At 62.1% G+C, this 16,581-nt stretch overlaps 2 protein-coding genes across 2 annotated transcripts in view; both read right to left on the bottom strand.

Annotated features, from left to right (window-relative positions):
- Positions 1–7,166, bottom strand: part of degs1 (delta(4)-desaturase, sphingolipid 1) — a 39,295-nt gene extending 32,129 nt beyond the window's left edge. The window contains exon 1 of the mRNA XM_067977166.1: positions 6,813–7,166. Within this exon, the coding sequence (XP_067833267.1) occupies positions 6,813–6,894 (82 nt within the window). The 5' untranslated portion in view covers positions 6,895–7,166. The remainder of the gene's footprint in view (positions 1–6,812) is intronic.
- LOC137308466 (collagen alpha-1(I) chain-like) lies at positions 2,685–6,484 on the bottom strand. The gene is given in 3 exon segments (XM_067977156.1): positions 2,685–2,781; positions 2,783–6,128; positions 6,478–6,484. Coding segments are annotated over 3 exon segments (3,450 nt in total).
- Positions 7,167–16,581: the final 9,415 nt, after the last annotated feature.

The raw sequence follows: 16,581 nt of genomic DNA, 5'->3' as shown, positions 1-16,581 counted from the left end.
GGTGGAGCTGGGTGTCAGGACTTGTGGAACTTGCCTGCATGCCTATATATTTCCCACCTGTTGGTGGGCAATATATAAAATGAAGATTGACCAATAGAACATTGGATGACTATGCTGGGGCAGGAGCCATTTCTGGAGATGTGCTAACTACATTGAAATAATTAAGAGTGGGATAAGAATGGAACAGCATGAAGGCTGCCCTAGGATACCATGACAAGGTTGCAATCACAGGATCCTATTGGTGACTGACCAGGGCTGTCAATGTTGCAGCTAGCCAAACATCACTTCAGACACCTTTCTAGACTGAAATGCTCAAGTTTCTCAACTTTCCTGATAATTCAGACCAAACACTAGGGAGTACTCCAGGATCTTATCTCCAGCAATTTAATGTCTCAGTTCTTTGAATACTGTCTAGTTCTGTTAACAAAGTGTTGTCTGACCAAAGCCATATAGTCTGATCACTACTGCCTGTGACATTCTGTTTTGACTGCAGTTCAACACAAGGTTAAAGTCTTGCAACATCCATCCTTGATCAGTCTACAAGTGACAGTAGCTCCAGAAAAGCCATTTTATTCTGACTAGCAAGGAACCAGGCAATCCCAACTGCTTAGTTTCAGGTGACACCAAATTCATTTGTACTATTTAGTGCAAACTTGAACCAGCAGACACTGAACTTTTACATCTATAGTTAGCTCCAGAGTAAAATATGCTCTACCCTCATAGCACCATTAGTCTTTTCCAATTCCCCCACACAAGCCAACCTGCAGCCAAAGCTATTCTTGTACCATCAACCCACAATATTGGGACTAGGCAGAGTGTCTAAAAACGGAGCCAAGACTTCCATTTCACCAGCATTGAACACAAGTCTCAGATGTAAATGTCCAGTGCAAGACTAGTGTTCAATAATTTCCTGCTTGCTATTTAAAAATGGTGGCAGGGTAAAGCAAACTACACATTGGGTCTTTATTTCCTTTGAGGAATGGAGGACTGTCAAAATGTAGACTTGTACCTGTGCACACCACAGCATTGCACACCGTGAAATCTTAGCATTGTGGGATGATAAGTAAGCTAGTATCAAGATCAGCCAGTTGCAAGTGTAGCAGGAAGCCATATATTGCCCTAAGCTTGGTCAAAAAGGTGGGTTTTAAGGAGGGTATTAAGGAGAAGGAAGTGGAGGCAGAGGGGTTTAGGGAGGGAACTCTAGAGCATGGGGCCTAGGCAGCTGAAGGCACAGCCACCAATGATGGGACAAAGGAAGGAGGGTTGCACAACTGAATCTGGATAATGGTTCCAGCAACAGGTGGCAGTGGTTGGGGGCACAGGTAATGTAGATGTGGCAGTAAGTAGGCTTAAGATCCATGTAGGAAGCTCAAGGTTGAACATGCCTACACGACTTTGTTCAGCCTGAGCAAGTAGCCAGAGAGAAGGAATTATATGAGTGGCAAGGAAAGTTTATGATAGGCTTCAGTCTTTGCAATAGACGGCTGAAATCAGTATATTGATGCCGGTGACACCCGTAATTATATCAGCATACGCAACATTTTACAGTAATGAAATTTAACATCAGAAAGTATTCCACTAGTACAGCTAAACAGTTTACAACAAACCCTGAACAGAAGCTAAAATTTGGGGTTCTAACAACGTGTTAATTCTACCGGGGAAAAAAGATGGCGATCTGGGCGTTTTACTAATTACATGACAAGAACAGTGGGGGGGTTGGTAGGAGCAGAGGCGAAGTGTTCTTGCTACTGAGCTGGGCGGTGGTCCACTCTTCCTGTACAAGTAAACCAGAGAGAATAACGGTCCCAAGCCGCGGGTGGGGCCGGAAAGCGGCACAAAAAGCAAGGCATTCGAAACCAAGTGGGATGAGCCCGGGGGCGGAAACACTCACGACTGGAGCCAGTTCCCCCAGTGATCTGGCCGGGCCTCACTAATGTAACCGAGGTGACCCGTGACCGCTAACTACCAGCCGCAGACCTTGTGACTTGACAGAAGCCGCCGACCTTTTCCAGCCCGACATGGAGACTAGAGTAGTTTGGACAAAGGCGGCCCCGAGATTAAACGACCGGGGACTTGATCAGATATCAGTACAGTGACACCACCCACCCACCCACCACTTGTAGCCGAACCGTGTGAAGACGGGAAGGAGACTGCACCACCCATTACAGGAATATCTCCCCATCAGAGAAAAAACTACTGCAAGAGCCATTGGTTATCAGAGAAAAAACTACTGCAAGAGCCATTGGTTAATAAGGCAATACGCTCGGGGGTAGAGGATGTTACTCCCACACTGGAGCAGCAAATAACTCCAATTAACGGGAACCGGTCCCGCCCCGTCAGGATACAGCGTTGACGGTAAATGTTCACCGAGGCTTAGTCCATGGCCGAGCTTTCCATTGCCCAAAATAGGAAGGGTTTAATATGCAATAAATCCGGCGATTCTGGCCAGGGGCAGCGCAACACCCCAGACACCAGCCCATCCCTCCTACAAATGTCTATCGCCAGCGTTTGAAATAAGTTTCTGCCGCACGGCAGACATCAAAGGGCCAACACCGGCTGCCACTTCACCCTCTCCCCCGGGGGTAGTTTATAGCCAACACCCCCCAGGCAGAGATGTCCCAGCAGCAAACTGCAGCACGCCATGTTCCCATTAGCTCATTACTAGATGACAGATTATATCCTGTTCACTGTGGGTTTAACCACCTGGAGACCCCGGCCCCACAGACCCGAGCTCCCCGGGGAGACCCCGGCCCCACAGACCCGAGCTCCCCGGGGAGACCCCGGCCCCACAGACCCGAGCTCCCCGGGGAGACCCCGGCCCCACAGACCCGAGCTCCCCGGGGAGACCCCGGCCCCACAGACCCGAGCTCCCCGGGGAGACCCCGGCCCCACAGACCCGAGCTCCCCGGGGAGACCCCGGCCCCACAGACCCGAGCTCCCCGGGGAGACCCCGGCCCCACAGACCCGAGCTCCCCGGGGAGACCCCGGCCCCACAGACCCGAGCTCCCCGGGGAGACCCCGGCCCCACAGACCCGAGCTCCCCGGGGAGACCCCGGCCCCACAGACCCGAGCTCCCCGGGGAGACCCCGGCCCCACAGACCCGAGCTCCCCGGGGAGACCCCGGCCCCACAGACCCGAGCTCCCCGGGGAGACCCCGGCCCCACAGACCCGAGCTCCCCGGGGAGACCCCGGCCCCACAGACCCGAGCTCCCCGGGGAGACCCCGGCCCCACAGACCCGAGCTCCCCGGGGAGACCCCGGCCCCACAGACCCGAGCTCCCCGGGGAGACCCCGGCCCCACAGACCCGAGCTCCCCGGGGAGACCCCGGCCCCACAGACCCGAGCTCCCCGGGGAGACCCCGGCCCCACAGACCCGAGCTCCCCGGGGAGACCCCGGCCCCACAGACCCGAGCTCCCCGGGGAGACCCCGGCCCCACAGACCCGAGCTCCCCGGGGAGACCCCGGCCCCACAGACCCGAGCTCCCCGGGGAGACCCCGGCCCCACAGACCCGAGCTCCCCGGGGAGACCCCGGCCCCACAGACCCGAGCTCCCCGGGGAGACCCCGGCCCCACAGACCCGAGCTCCCCGGGGAGACCCCGGCCCCACAGACCCGAGCTCCCCGGGGAGACCCCGGCCCCACAGACCCGAGCTCCCCGGGGAGACCCCGGCCCCACAGACCCGAGCTCCCCGGGGAGACCCCGGCCCCACAGACCCGAGCTCCCCGGGGAGACCCCGGCCCCACAGACCCGAGCTCCCCGGGGAGACCCCGGCCCCACAGACCCGAGCTCCCCGGGGAGACCCCGGCCCCACAGACCCGAGCTCCCCGGGGAGACCCCGGCCCCACAGACCCGAGCTCCCCGGGGAGACCCCGGCCCCACAGACCCGAGCTCCCCGGGGAGACCCCGGCCCCACAGACCCGAGCTCCCCGGGGAGACCCCGGCCCCACAGACCCGAGCTCCCCGGGGAGACCCCGGCCCCACAGACCCGAGCTCCCCGGGGAGACCCCGGCCCCACAGACCCGAGCTCCCCGGGGAGACCCCGGCCCCACAGACCCGAGCTCCCCGGGGAGACCCCGGCCCCACAGACCCGAGCTCCCCGGGGAGACCCCGGCCCCACAGACCCGAGCTCCCCGGGGAGACCCCGGCCCCACAGACCCGAGCTCCCCGGGGAGACCCCGGCCCCACAGACCCGAGCTCCCCGGGGAGACCCCGGCCCCACAGACCCGAGCTCCCGGGGAGACCCCGGCCCCACAGACCCGAGCTCCCCGGGGAGACCCCGGCCCCACAGACCCGAGCTCCCCGGGGAGACCCCGGCCCCACAGACCCGAGCTCCCCGGGGAGACCCCGGCCCCACAGACCCGAGCTCCCCGGGGAGACCCCGGCCCCACAGACCCGAGCTCCCCGGGGAGACCCCGGCCCCACAGACCCGAGCTCCCCGGGGAGACCCCGGCCCCACAGACCCGAGCTCCCCGGGGAGACCCCGGCCCCACAGACCCGAGCTCCCCGGGGAGACCCCGGCCCCACAGACCCGAGCTCCCCGGGGAGACCCCGGCCCCACAGACCCGAGCTCCCCGGGGAGACCCCGGCCCACAGACCCGAGCTCCCCGGGGAGACCCCGGCCCCACAGACCCGAGCTCCCCGGGGAGACCCCGGCCCCACAGACCCGAGCTCCCCGGGGAGACCCCGGCCCCACAGACCCGAGCTCCCCGGGGAGACCCCGGCCCCACAGACCCGAGCTCCCCGGGGAGACCCCGGCCCCACAGACCCGAGCTCCCCGGGGAGACCCCGGCCCCACAGACCCGAGCTCCCCGGGAGACCCCGGCCCCACAGACCCGAGCTCCCCGGGGAGACCCCGGCCCCACAGACCCGAGCTCCCCGGGGAGACCCCGGCCCCACAGACCCGAGCTCCCCGGGGAGACCCCGGCCCCACAGACCCGAGCTCCCCGGGGAGACCCCGGCCCCACAGACCCGAGCTCCCCGGGGAGACCCCGGCCCCACAGACCCGAGCTCCCCGGGGAGACCCCGGCCCCACAGACCCGAGCTCCCCGGGGAGACCCCGGCCCCACAGACCCGAGCTCCCCGGGGAGACCCCGGCCCCACAGACCCGAGCTCCCCGGGGAGACCCCGGCCCCACAGACCCGAGCTCCCCGGGGAGACCCCGGCCCCACAGACCCGAGCTCCCCGGGGAGACCCCGGCCCCACAGACCCGAGCTCCCCGGGGAGACCCCGGCCCCACAGACCCGAGCTCCCCGGGGAGACCCCGGCCCCACAGACCCGAGCTCCCCGGGGAGACCCCGGCCCCACAGACCCGAGCTCCCCGGGGAGACCCCGGCCCCACAGACCCGAGCTCCCCGGGGAGACCCCGGCCCCACAGACCCGAGCTCCCCGGGGAGACCCCGGCCCCACAGACCCGAGCTCCCCGGGGAGACCCCGGCCCCACAGACCCGAGCTCCCCGGGGAGACCCCGGCCCCACAGACCCGAGCTCCCCGGGGAGACCCCGGCCCCACAGACCCGAGCTCCCCGGGGAGACCCCGGCCCCACAGACCCGAGCTCCCCGGGGAGACCCCGGCCCCACAGACCCGAGCTCCCCGGGGAGACCCCGGCCCCACAGACCCGAGCTCCCCGGGGAGACCCCGGCCCCACAGACCCGAGCTCCCCGGGGAGACCCCGGCCCCACAGACCCGAGCTCTCCGGGGAGACCCCGGCCCCACAGACCCGAGCTCTCCGGGGAGACCCCGGCCCCACAGACCCGAGCTCTCCGGGGAGACCCCGGCCCCACAGACCCGAGCTCTCCGGGGAGACCCCGGCCCCACAGACCCGAGCTCTCCGGGGAGACCCCGGCCCCACAGACCCGAGCTCTCCGGGGAGACCCCGGCCCCACAGACCCGAGCTCTCCGGGGAGACCCCGGCCCCACAGACCCGAGCTCTCCGGGGAGACCCCGGCCCCACAGACCCGAGCTCTCCGGGGAGACCCCGGCCCCACAGACCCGAGCTCTCCGGGGAGACCCCGGCCCCACAGACCCGAGCTCTCCGGGGAGACCCCGGCCCCACAGACCCGAGCTCTCCGGGGAGACCCCGGCCCCACAGACCCGAGCTCTCCGGGGAGACCCCGGCCCCACAGACCCGAGCTCCCGGGGAGACCCCGGCCCCACAGACCCGAGGTTAAATTATGGGACTAAGTATAAAGAGTAATTTATGATTAAAGGATGATCGTTATTCCTATTTCATCTAGAGCTCAAAACAAGGGGCCATAACCTTAAGATGAGAGCTCGGCCGCTCGGGGGTGATCGTCAGGAAGCATTTCACACAAAGCTGAACATTAGGATCCGATCAGCCATGATCTTATTGAATGGCTCCGAGGGGCCGATTGGCCTGCTCCCGCTCCCGCTCTTATGTCCAAGCGGAGAGGGACAGGTTTTGTTAGGTAAAGTTATTAAGGATTATAGAACTAAAGCAAGCAGTAGTTAAGAGGCAGACCAGCCATGATCTGATTGAATGATTGAACAGTCTTGAGGGGCTGAACGGCCTCCTCGTGTTGAGAGAGAGATTGAGCTGGTGCCCATTACCGTCTCCCCAGAGAGGGGGACCATTACCAGACCCCCCTCCCCAGGAGGAGTTACTGGGCTGGGGCGAGTTATTTCATTATAAGGCGGTATATAAAGGACGCTCAGACTCCCCTCCCTCCGTTAGACGCCATTTACTGAGCGCTCCGGGTGTTGTTAAGTAACGGCGCCATCATTAAATCAACGGCCCCCCACCTCCTCCTCCTCCTCCTCCTCCGATACAGCCACGGCCACTGCCCGAGCGCTTACCGAGTATCTCCTTCCTCCGGTCGGTGTGCGGCTGGTCGGTGTAAATCCACTCGAAGTCCTCCCGGGCCACCTTGTTCCCCATGGCTGGGCGGCTGAGAGGAGCTCGGGCTCGGGCTCGAGGTCGGGACCGGGCCGGTGAACGTGGCACACTCGCGCGCACTGACCGTTAGACCCGTTACTCGCAGTGCGCAGCCGCAGCTCGCCGCTTGCTTTTAACCCCCCCCGCGCCCAGTCCAGGCGCCGGCCGCGAACGTCACGCCCTCTCTAATTAATTAATGAATTAATTATTGATTAATTGAAGTGCCCGTCTTTCCCTCAGAATTATTCTCTCCCCAAAAAAAAACTTTGTCCCGAGTTTTCCTTTGCTCAGCCTGCCTGATGACGTCACCGTGGGGGCGAGCCGGCAATGAAATGGCGGTGCTTTTGGTGTCGGGACTTCTGAGGCTTGTTGTAAACGCAGCGTTGAGCCGGGCCCAAACACCGCTTGGAGGAGGAGGAGGAGAGGAACAACGTAATTCTGAGCCGTGTCATGCGACCAAGCGCCATCTTTGGGGCATTTTGGTCAATTCTTTGGGTAAGAAAGGTCATGTGACCCTCTAGGTTCATCCATCCTAACTCTGGGGGTTGCAGCATCCAACTCTGAATTGATCAGAGTTCACATAGGGAATAGGAGCAGGAGTAGGTCATACGGCCCCTCGAACCTGCTCCGATATTCAATCAGATCATGGCTGTTCTTGGACCTCAACTCCACTTTCCTGCCCCATCCCCTAGAGTCCGGAAATCTATCGATCTCAGCCTTGAATATATCCAATGACTCAGCATCCACAGCCCTCTGGGGTAGAGAATTACAAATATTCACAACCCTCTGCGTGAAGAAATTCCTCCTCATCTCAGTCTTAAATGGCCGACCCCATATCCTGCGATTATGCCCCCTAGTTCTAGACTCTCCAGCCAGGGGAAACAATCTCTCAGCATCTACCCTGTCAAGCCTCCTCAGAATCTTATGTGTTTCAATGAGATCACCTCTTATTCTTCTAAACTCCAGAGAGTATAGGCCCATTCTACTCAATCTCTCCTCAAAAGACAACCCTCTCATCCCAGGAATTAATCTAGTGAACCTTCGTTGCAGCGCCTCCAAGGCAAGTATATCCTTCCTTAGGTAAGGCGACCAAAACTGTACGCAGTACTCCAGGTGAGGTCTCACCAAAGCCCTGCACAGTTGCAGTAAGTACTCCAACCCCCTTTCAGTAAAGGCCAACATGCCATTTCCTTTCCTAACTGCTTGCTGTACCTAACTTTTTGTGTTTCTTGTACCAGGACACTGAAGTCTCTCTCAACACCAACATTTAATAGATTCTCGCCATTTCAAAAATATTCAGTTTTTCTGCTCTTCCCACCAAAGTGAATAACCTCACATTTCCACACCTTCTCACCCACTCACTTAATCTGTCCATATCCCTTTGCATCCTCCTCACAGCTTACTTTCCCACTTAGCTTTTTGTCATCAGCAAACTTGGATCCATTACACTTGGTCCCTTCATCTAAGTCATTGATATAGATTGTAAATAGCTGAGGCCCAAACACCGATCCTTGCGCTACCCCACGAGTTACAGCCTGCCGCTACTGGAAGTTTTCACTTTCATTACTCGATTTGGAAGTCTATTCCACATGTTGATCACTCTTTGTGTGAAGAAGAGTTTCCTTCTATCTGTCCTAAAAGTATCTTTCTCCAGTTTGATTTAATATTGAATATTTCCTACATCTGCAGTATTTTGCTTTTGTTTGATTGAATATTTATTCCACTCCCACAGTTTAATTTTAAGTAATATAATGGGTTAACTTTATATCCTTAACAATCATATACCTCTGTAGGAACTGGAAGACACAATGGAGTAGACATCAGCCTTTCCAACATCCATTACCGGAGGAGCCTCAATTTCCTCCAATGAACCATTGCTAAGATCAAAGCCATTGTCTTCGGCCCCGCCACAATCTCCCTTCCCATTCCCTTGCTGCCGCCCCCCCTCCCATCCAGGGCCACTGTTTCAGGCTGAACCAGACAGTTCGCGACCTCGGCGTCCTGTTTGACCCAGAGATGAGCTTCCGACCACATATCCTCTCCATCACCGAGATCTTTTATTTCCGCCATCGGGACAGAGGGAGATTGGGGAATAGGGGTCGGGGAGATTGGGGAATGGGGGTCGGGGAGATTGGGGAATGGGGGTGGGGGAGATTGGGGAATGGGGGTCGGGGAGATTGGGGAATGGGGGTCGGGGAGATTGGGGAATGGGGGCCGGGGAGAGAGGAAGATTGGGGAATGGGGGTCGGGGAGAGAGGGAGATTGGGGAATGGGGGTCGGGGAGAGAGGGAGATTGGGGAATGGGGGTCGGGGAGATTGGGGAATGGGGGTCGGGGAGAGAGGGAGATTGGGGAATGGGGGTCGGGGAGATTGGGGAATGGGGGTCGGGGAGATTGGGGAATGGGGGTCGGGGAGATTGGGGAATGGGGGTCGGGGAGATTGGGGAATGGGGGCCGGGGAGAGAGGAAGATTGGGGAATGGGGGTCGGGGAGAGAGGGAGATTGGGGAATGGGGGTCGGGGAGAGAGGGAGATTGGGGAATGGGGGTCGGGGAGATTGGGGAATGGGGGTCGGGGAGATTGGGGAATGGGGGTCGGGGAGATTGGGGAATGGGGGTCGGGGAGATTGGGGAATGGGGGTCGGGGAGATTGGGGAATGGGGGTCGGGGAGATTGGTGAATGGGGGCCGGGGAGATTGGGGAATGGGGGTCGGGGAGATTGGGGAATGGGGGTCGGGGAGATTGGTGAATGGGGGCCGGGGAGAGAGGAAGATTGGTGAATGGGGGTCGGGGAGAGAGGGAGATTGGGGAATGGGGGTCGGGGAGAGAGGGAGATTGGGGAATGGGGGTCGGGGAGAGAGGGAGATTGGGGAATGGGGGTCGGGGAGAGAGGGAGATTGGGGAATGGGGGTCGGGGAGAGGGGGAGATTGGGGAATGGGGGTCGGGGAGATTGGGGAATGGGGGTCGGGGAGATTGGGGAATGGGGGTCGGGGAGATTGGGGAATGGGGGTCGGGGAGATTGGGGAATGGGGGTCGGGGAGATTGGGGAATGGGGGTCGGGGAGATTGGGGAATGGGGGCCGGGGAGATTGGGGAATGGGGGCCGGGGAGATTGGGGAATGGGGGTCGGGGAGAGAGGGAGATTGGGGAATGGGGGTCGGGGAGAGAGGGAGATTGGGGAATGGGGGTCGGGGAGAGAGGGAGATTGGGGAATGGGGGTCGGGGAGAGGGGGAGATTGGGGAATGGGGGTCGGGGAGATTGGGGAATGGGGGTCGGGGAGATTGGGGAATGGGGGTCGGGGAGATTGGGGAATGGGGGTCGGGGAGATTGGGGAATGGGGGTCGGGGAGATTGGGGAATGGGGGTCGGGGAGATTGGGGAATGGGGGTCGGGGAGATTGGGGAATGGGGGTCGGGGAGATTGGGGAATGGGGGTCGGGGAGATTGGGGAATGGGGGCCGGGGAGATTGGGGAATGGGGGTCGGGGAGATTGGGGAATGGGGGTCGGGGAGATTGGGGAATGGGGGTCGGGGAGATTGGGGAATGGGGGTCGGGGAGATTGGGGAATGGGGGTCGGGGAGATTGGGGAATGGGGGTCGGGGAGATTGGGGAATGGGGGTCGGGGAGATTGGGGAATGGGGGCCGGGGAGATTGGGGAATGGGGGCCGGGGAGATTGGGGAATGGGGGTCGGGGAGAGAGGGAGATTGGGGAATGGGGGTCGGGGAGAGAGGGAGATTGGGGAATGGGGGTCGGGGAGAGAGGGAGATTGGGGAATGGGGGTCGGGGAGAGAGGGAGATTGGGGAATGGGGGTCGGGGAGAGGGGGAGATTGGGGAATGGGGGTCGGGGAGATTGGGGAATGGGGGTCGGGGAGATTGGGGAATGGGGGTCGGGGAGATTGGGGAATGGGGGTCGGGGAGATTGGGGAATGGGGGTCGGGGAGATTGGGGAATGGGGGTCGGGGAGATAGGGGAATGGGGGTCGGGGAGATTGGGGAATGGGGGTCGGGGAGATTGGGGAATGGGGGTCGGGGAGATTGGGGAATGGGGGCCGGGGAGAGAGGAAGATTGGGGAATGGGGGTCGGGGAGAGAGGGAGATTGGGGAATGGGGGTCGGGGAGAGGGGGAGATTGGGGAATGGGGGTCGGGGAGATTGGGGAATGGGGGTCGGGGAGATTGGGGAATGGGGGTCGGGGAGATTGGGGAATGGGGGTCGGGGAGATTGGGGAATGGGGGCCGGGGAGAGAGGAAGATTGGGGAATGGGGGTCGGGGAGAGAGGGAGATTGGGGAATGGGGGTCGGGGAGAGAGGGAGATTGGGGAATGGGGGTCGGGGAGAGAGGAAGATTGGGGAATGGGGTCGGGGAGAAGGGGGGAGATTGGGGAATGGGGGCCAGGGAGATTGGGGAATGGGGGCCAGGGAGATTGGGGAATGGGGGCCAGGGAGATTGGGGAATGGGGGCCGGGGAGAGAGGGAGATTGGGGAATGGGGGCCGGGGAGAGAGGAAGATTGGGGAATGGGGGTCAGGGAGAGAGGAAGATTGGGGAATGGGGGTCGGGGAGAGAGGAAGATTGGGGAATGGGGGTCGGGGAGAGAGGAAGATTGGGGAATGGGCGTCGGGGAGATTGGGGAATGGGGGTCGGGGAGATTGGGGAATGGGGGTCGGGGAGATTGGGGAATGGGGGCCGGGGAGAGAGGAAGATTGGGGAATGGGGGTCGGGGAGAGATGGAGATTGGGGAATGGGGGTCGGGGAGAGATGGAGATTGGGGAATGGGGGTCGGGGAGAGAGGGAGATTGGGGAATGGGGGTCGGGGAGAGAGGAAGATTGGGGAATGGGGGTCGGGGAGAGAGGAAGATTGGGGAATGGGGGTCGGGGAGAGAGGGAGATTGGGGAATGGGGGTCGGGGAGAGAGGGAGATTGGGGAATGGGGGTCGGGGAGAGGGGGAGATTGGGGAATGGGGGTCGGGGAGAGGGGGAGATTGGGGAATGGGGGTCGGGGAGATTGGGGAATGGGGGTCGGGGAGATTGGGGAATGGGGGTCGGGGAGATTGGGGAATGGGGGTCGGGGAGATTGGGGAATGGGGGTCGGGGAGATTGGGGAATGGGGGTCGGGGAGATTGGGGAATGGGGGTCGGGGAGATTGGGGAATGGGGGTCGGGGAGATTGGGGAATGGGGGTCGGGGAGATTGGGGAATGGGGGTCGGGGAGATTGGGGAATGGGGGCCGGGGAGAGAGGAAGATTGGGGAATGGGGGTCGGGGAGAGAGGGAGATTGGGGAATGGGGGTCGGGGAGAGAGGGAGATTGGGGAATGGGGGTCGGGGAGAGAGGGAGATTGGGGAATGGGGGTCGGGGAGAGAGGGAGATTGGGGAATGGGGGTCGGGGAGAGAGGGAGATTGGGGAATGGGGTCGGGGAGAGGGGGAGATTGGGGAATGGGGGCCGGGGAGATTGGGGAATGGGGGCCGGGGAGATTGGGGAATGGGGGCCGGGGAGATTGGGGAATGGGGGCCGGGGAGATTGGGGAATGGGGGCCGGGGAGATTGGGGAATGGGGCCGGGGAGAGAGGAAGATTGGGGAATGGGGGTCAGGGAGAGAGGAAGATTGGGGAATGGGGGTCGGGGAGATTGGAGAATGGGGGTCGGGGAGATTGAAGAATGGGGGTCGGGGAGATTGGGAAATGGGGGCCGGGGAGAGAGGAAGATTGGGGAATGGGGGTCGGGGAGAGAGGAAGATTGGGGAATGGGGGTCGGGGAGAGAGGAAGATTGGGGAATGGGGGTCGGGGAGAGAGGAAGATTGGGGAATGGGGGTCGGGGAGAGAGGAAGATTGGGGAATGGGGGTCGGGGAGAGAGGAAGATTGGGGAATGGGGGCCGGGGAGAGAGGAAGATTGGGGAATGGGGGTCGGGGAGAGAGGGAGATTGGGGAATGGGGGTCGGGGAGAGAGGGAGATTGGGGAATGGGGGTCGGGGAGATTGGGGAATGGGGGTCGGGGAGAGAGGGAGATTGGGGAATGGGGGTCGGGGAGAGAGGGAGATTGGGGAATGGGGGTCGGGGAGAGAGGGAGATTGGGGAATGGGGTCGGGGAGATTGGGGAATGGTGGTCGGGGAGATTGGGGAATGGGGGTCGGGGAGAGAGGGAGATTGGGGAATGGGGGTCGGGGAGATTGGGGAATGGGGGTCGGGGAGATTGGGGAATGGGGGCCGGGGAGATTGGGGAATGGGGGTCGGGGAGAGAGGGAGATTGGGGAATGGGGGTCGGGGAGAGAGGGAGATTGGGGAATGGGGGTCGGGGAGAGAGGGAGATTGGGGAATGGGGGTCGGGGAGAGGGGGAGATTGGGGAATGGGGGTCGGGGAGATTGGGGAATGGGGGTCGGGGAGATTGGGGAATGGGGGTCGGGGAGATTGGGGAATGGGGGTCGGGGAGATTGGGGAATGGGGGTCGGGGAGATTGGGGAATGGGGGTCGGGGAGATTGGGGAATGGGGGTCGGGGAGATTGGGGAATGGGGGTCGGGGAGATTGGGGAATGGGGGTCGGGGAGATTGGGGAATGGGGGTCGGGGAGATTGGGGAATGGGGGTCGGGGAGATTGGGGAATGGGGGTCGGGGAGATTGGGGAATGGGGGCCGGGGAGATTGGGGAATGGGGGTCGGGGAGATTGGGGAATGGGGGTCGGGGAGATTGGGGAATGGGGGTCGGGGAGATTGGGGAATGGGGGTCGGGGAGATTGGGGAATGGGGGTCGGGGAGATTGGGGAATGGGGGTCGGGGAGATTGGGGAATGGGGGTCGGGGAGATTGGGGAATGGGGGCCGGGGAGATTGGGGAATGGGGGCCGGGGAGATTGGGGAATGGGGGTCGGGGAGAGAGGGAGATTGGGGAATGGGGGTCGGGGAGAGAGGGAGATTGGGGAATGGGGGTCGGGGAGAGAGGGAGATTGGGGAATGGGGGTCGGGGAGAGAGGGAGATTGGGGAATGGAGGTCGGGGAGAGGGGGAGATTGGGGAATGGGGGTCGGGGAGATTGGGGAATGGGGGTCGGGGAGATTGGGGAATGGGGGTCGGGGAGATTGGGGAATGGGGGTCGGGGAGATTGGGGAATGGGGGTCGGGGAGATAGGGGAATGGGGGTCGGGGAGATTGGGGAATGGGGGTCGGGGAGATTGGGGAATGGGGGTCGGGGAGATTGGGGAATGGGGGCCGGGGAGAGAGGAAGATTGGGGAATGGGGGTCGGGGAGAGAGGGAGATTGGGGAATGGGGGTCGGGGAGAGGGGGAGATTGGGGAATGGGGGTCGGGGAGATTGGGGAATGGGGGTCGGGGAGATTGGGGAATGGGGGTCGGGGAGATTGGGGAATGGGGGTCGGGGAGATTGGGGAATGGGGGCCGGGGAGAGAGGAATGTTGGGGAATGGGGGTCGGGGAGAGAGGGAGATTGGGGAATGGGGGTCGGGGAGAGAGGGAGATTGGGGAATGGGGGTCGGGGAGAGAGGAAGATTGGGGAATGGGGGCCAGGGAGATTGGGGAATGGGGGCCAGGGAGATTGGGGAATGGGGGCCAGGGAGATTGGGGAATGGGGGCCGGGGAGAGAGGGAGATTGGGGAATGGGGGCCGGGGAGAGAGGAAGATTGGGGAATGGGGGTCAGGGAGAGAGGAAGATTGGGGAATGGGGGTCGGGGAGAGAGGAAGATTGGGGAATGGGCGTCGGGGAGATTGGGGAATGGGGGTCGGGGAGATTGGGGAATGGGGGTCGGGGAGATTGGGGAATGGGGGCCGGGGAGAGAGGAAGATTGGGGAATGGGGGTCGGGGAGAGATGGAGATTGGGGAATGGGGGTCGGGGAGAGATGGAGATTGGGGAATGGGGGTCGGGGAGAGAGGGAGATTGGGGAATGGGGGTCGGGGAGAGAGGAAGATTGGGGAATGGGGGTCGGGGAGAGAGGAAGATTGGGGAATGGGGGTCGGGGAGAGAGGGAGATTGGGGAATGGGGGTCGGGGAGAGAGGGAGATTGGGGAATGGGGGTCGGGGAGAGGGGGAGATTGGGGAATGGGGGTCGGGGAGAGGGGGAGATTGGGGAATGGGGGTCGGGGAGATTGGGGAATGGGGGTCGGGGAGATTGGGGAATGGGGGTCGGGGAGATTGGGGAATGGGGGTCGGGGAGATTGGGGAATGGGGGTCGGGGAGATTGGGGAATGGGGGTCGGGGAGATTGGGGAATGGGGGTCGGGGAGATTGGGGAATGGGGGTCGGGGAGATTGGGGAATGGGGGTCGGGGAGATTGGGGAATGGGGGCCGGGGAGAGAGGAAGATTGGGGAATGGGGGTCGGGGAGAGAGGGAGATTGGGGAATGGGGGTCGGGGAGAGAGGGAGATTGGGGAATGGGGGTCGGGGAGAGAGGGAGATTGGGGAATGGGGGTCGGGGAGAGAGGGAGATTGGGGAATGGGGGTCGGGGAGAGAGGGAGATTGGGGAATGGGGTCGGGGAGAGGGGGAGATTGGGGAATGGGGGCCGGGGAGATTGGGGAATGGGGGCCGGGGAGATTGGGGAATGGGGGCCGGGGAGATTGGGGAATGGGGGCCGGGGAGATTGGGGAATGGGGGCCGGGGAGATTGGGGAATGGGGCCGGGGAGAGAGGAAGATTGGGGAATGGGGGTCAGGGAGAGAGGAAGATTGGGGAATGGGGGTCGGGGAGATTGGAGAATGGGGGTCGGGGAGATTGAAGAATGGGGGTCGGGGAGATTGGGAAATGGGGGCCGGGGAGAGAGGAAGATTGGGGAATGGGGGTCGGGGAGAGAGGAAGATTGGGGAATGGGGGTCGGGGAGAGAGGAAGATTGGGGAATGGGGGTCGGGGAGAGAGGAAGATTGGGGAATGGGGGTCGGGGAGAGAGGAAGATTGGGGAATGGGGGTCGGGGAGAGAGGAAGATTGGGGAATGGGGGCCGGGGAGAGAGGAAGATTGGGGAATGGGGGTCGGGGAGAGAGGGAGATTGGGGAATGGGGGTCGGGGAGAGAGGGAGATTGGGGAATGGGGGTCGGGGAGATTGGGGAATGGGGGTCGGGGAGAGAGGGAGATTGGGGAATGGGGGTCGGGGAGAGAGGGAGATTGGGGAATGGGGGTCGGGGAGAGAGGGAGATTGGGGAATGGGGTCGGGGAGATTGGGGAATGGTGGTCGGGGAGATTGGGGAATGGGGGTCGGGGAGAGAGGGAGATTGGGGAATGGGGGTCGGGGAGAGAGGGAGATTGGGGAATGGGGGTCGGGGAGAGAGGGAGATTGGGGAATGGGGGTCGGGGAGAGAGGGAGATTGGGGAATGGGGTCGGGGAGAGGGGGAGATTGGGGAATGGGGGTCGGGGAGAGAGGGAGATTGGGGAATGGGGGTCGGGGAGAGAGGGAGATTGGGGAATGGGGGTCGGGGAGGGAGGGAGATTGGGGAATGGGGGTCGGGGAGAGAGGGAGATTGGGGAATGGGGGTCGGGGAGAGAGGGAGATTGGGGAATGGGGGTCGGGGAGAGAGGGAGATTGGAGAATGGGGGTCGGGGAGAGAGGGAGATTGGGGAATGGGGGTCGGGGAGAGAGGGAGATTGGGGAATGGGGGCCGGGGAGATTGGGGAATGGGGGCCGGGGAGATTGGGGAATGGGGGCCGGGGAGATTGGGGAATGGGGGCCGGGGAGAGAGGAAGATTGGGGAATGGGGGTCGGGGAGA

Source organism: Heptranchias perlo, unplaced genomic scaffold, assembly GCF_035084215.1.
Source record: "Heptranchias perlo isolate sHepPer1 unplaced genomic scaffold, sHepPer1.hap1 HAP1_SCAFFOLD_131, whole genome shotgun sequence".
NCBI classification, from domain to species: Eukaryota; Metazoa; Chordata; class Chondrichthyes; order Hexanchiformes; family Hexanchidae; genus Heptranchias; species Heptranchias perlo.
The sequence above is the reverse complement of the archived record's forward strand: the minus strand, read 5'-3'. Positions and strand labels throughout refer to the sequence as shown.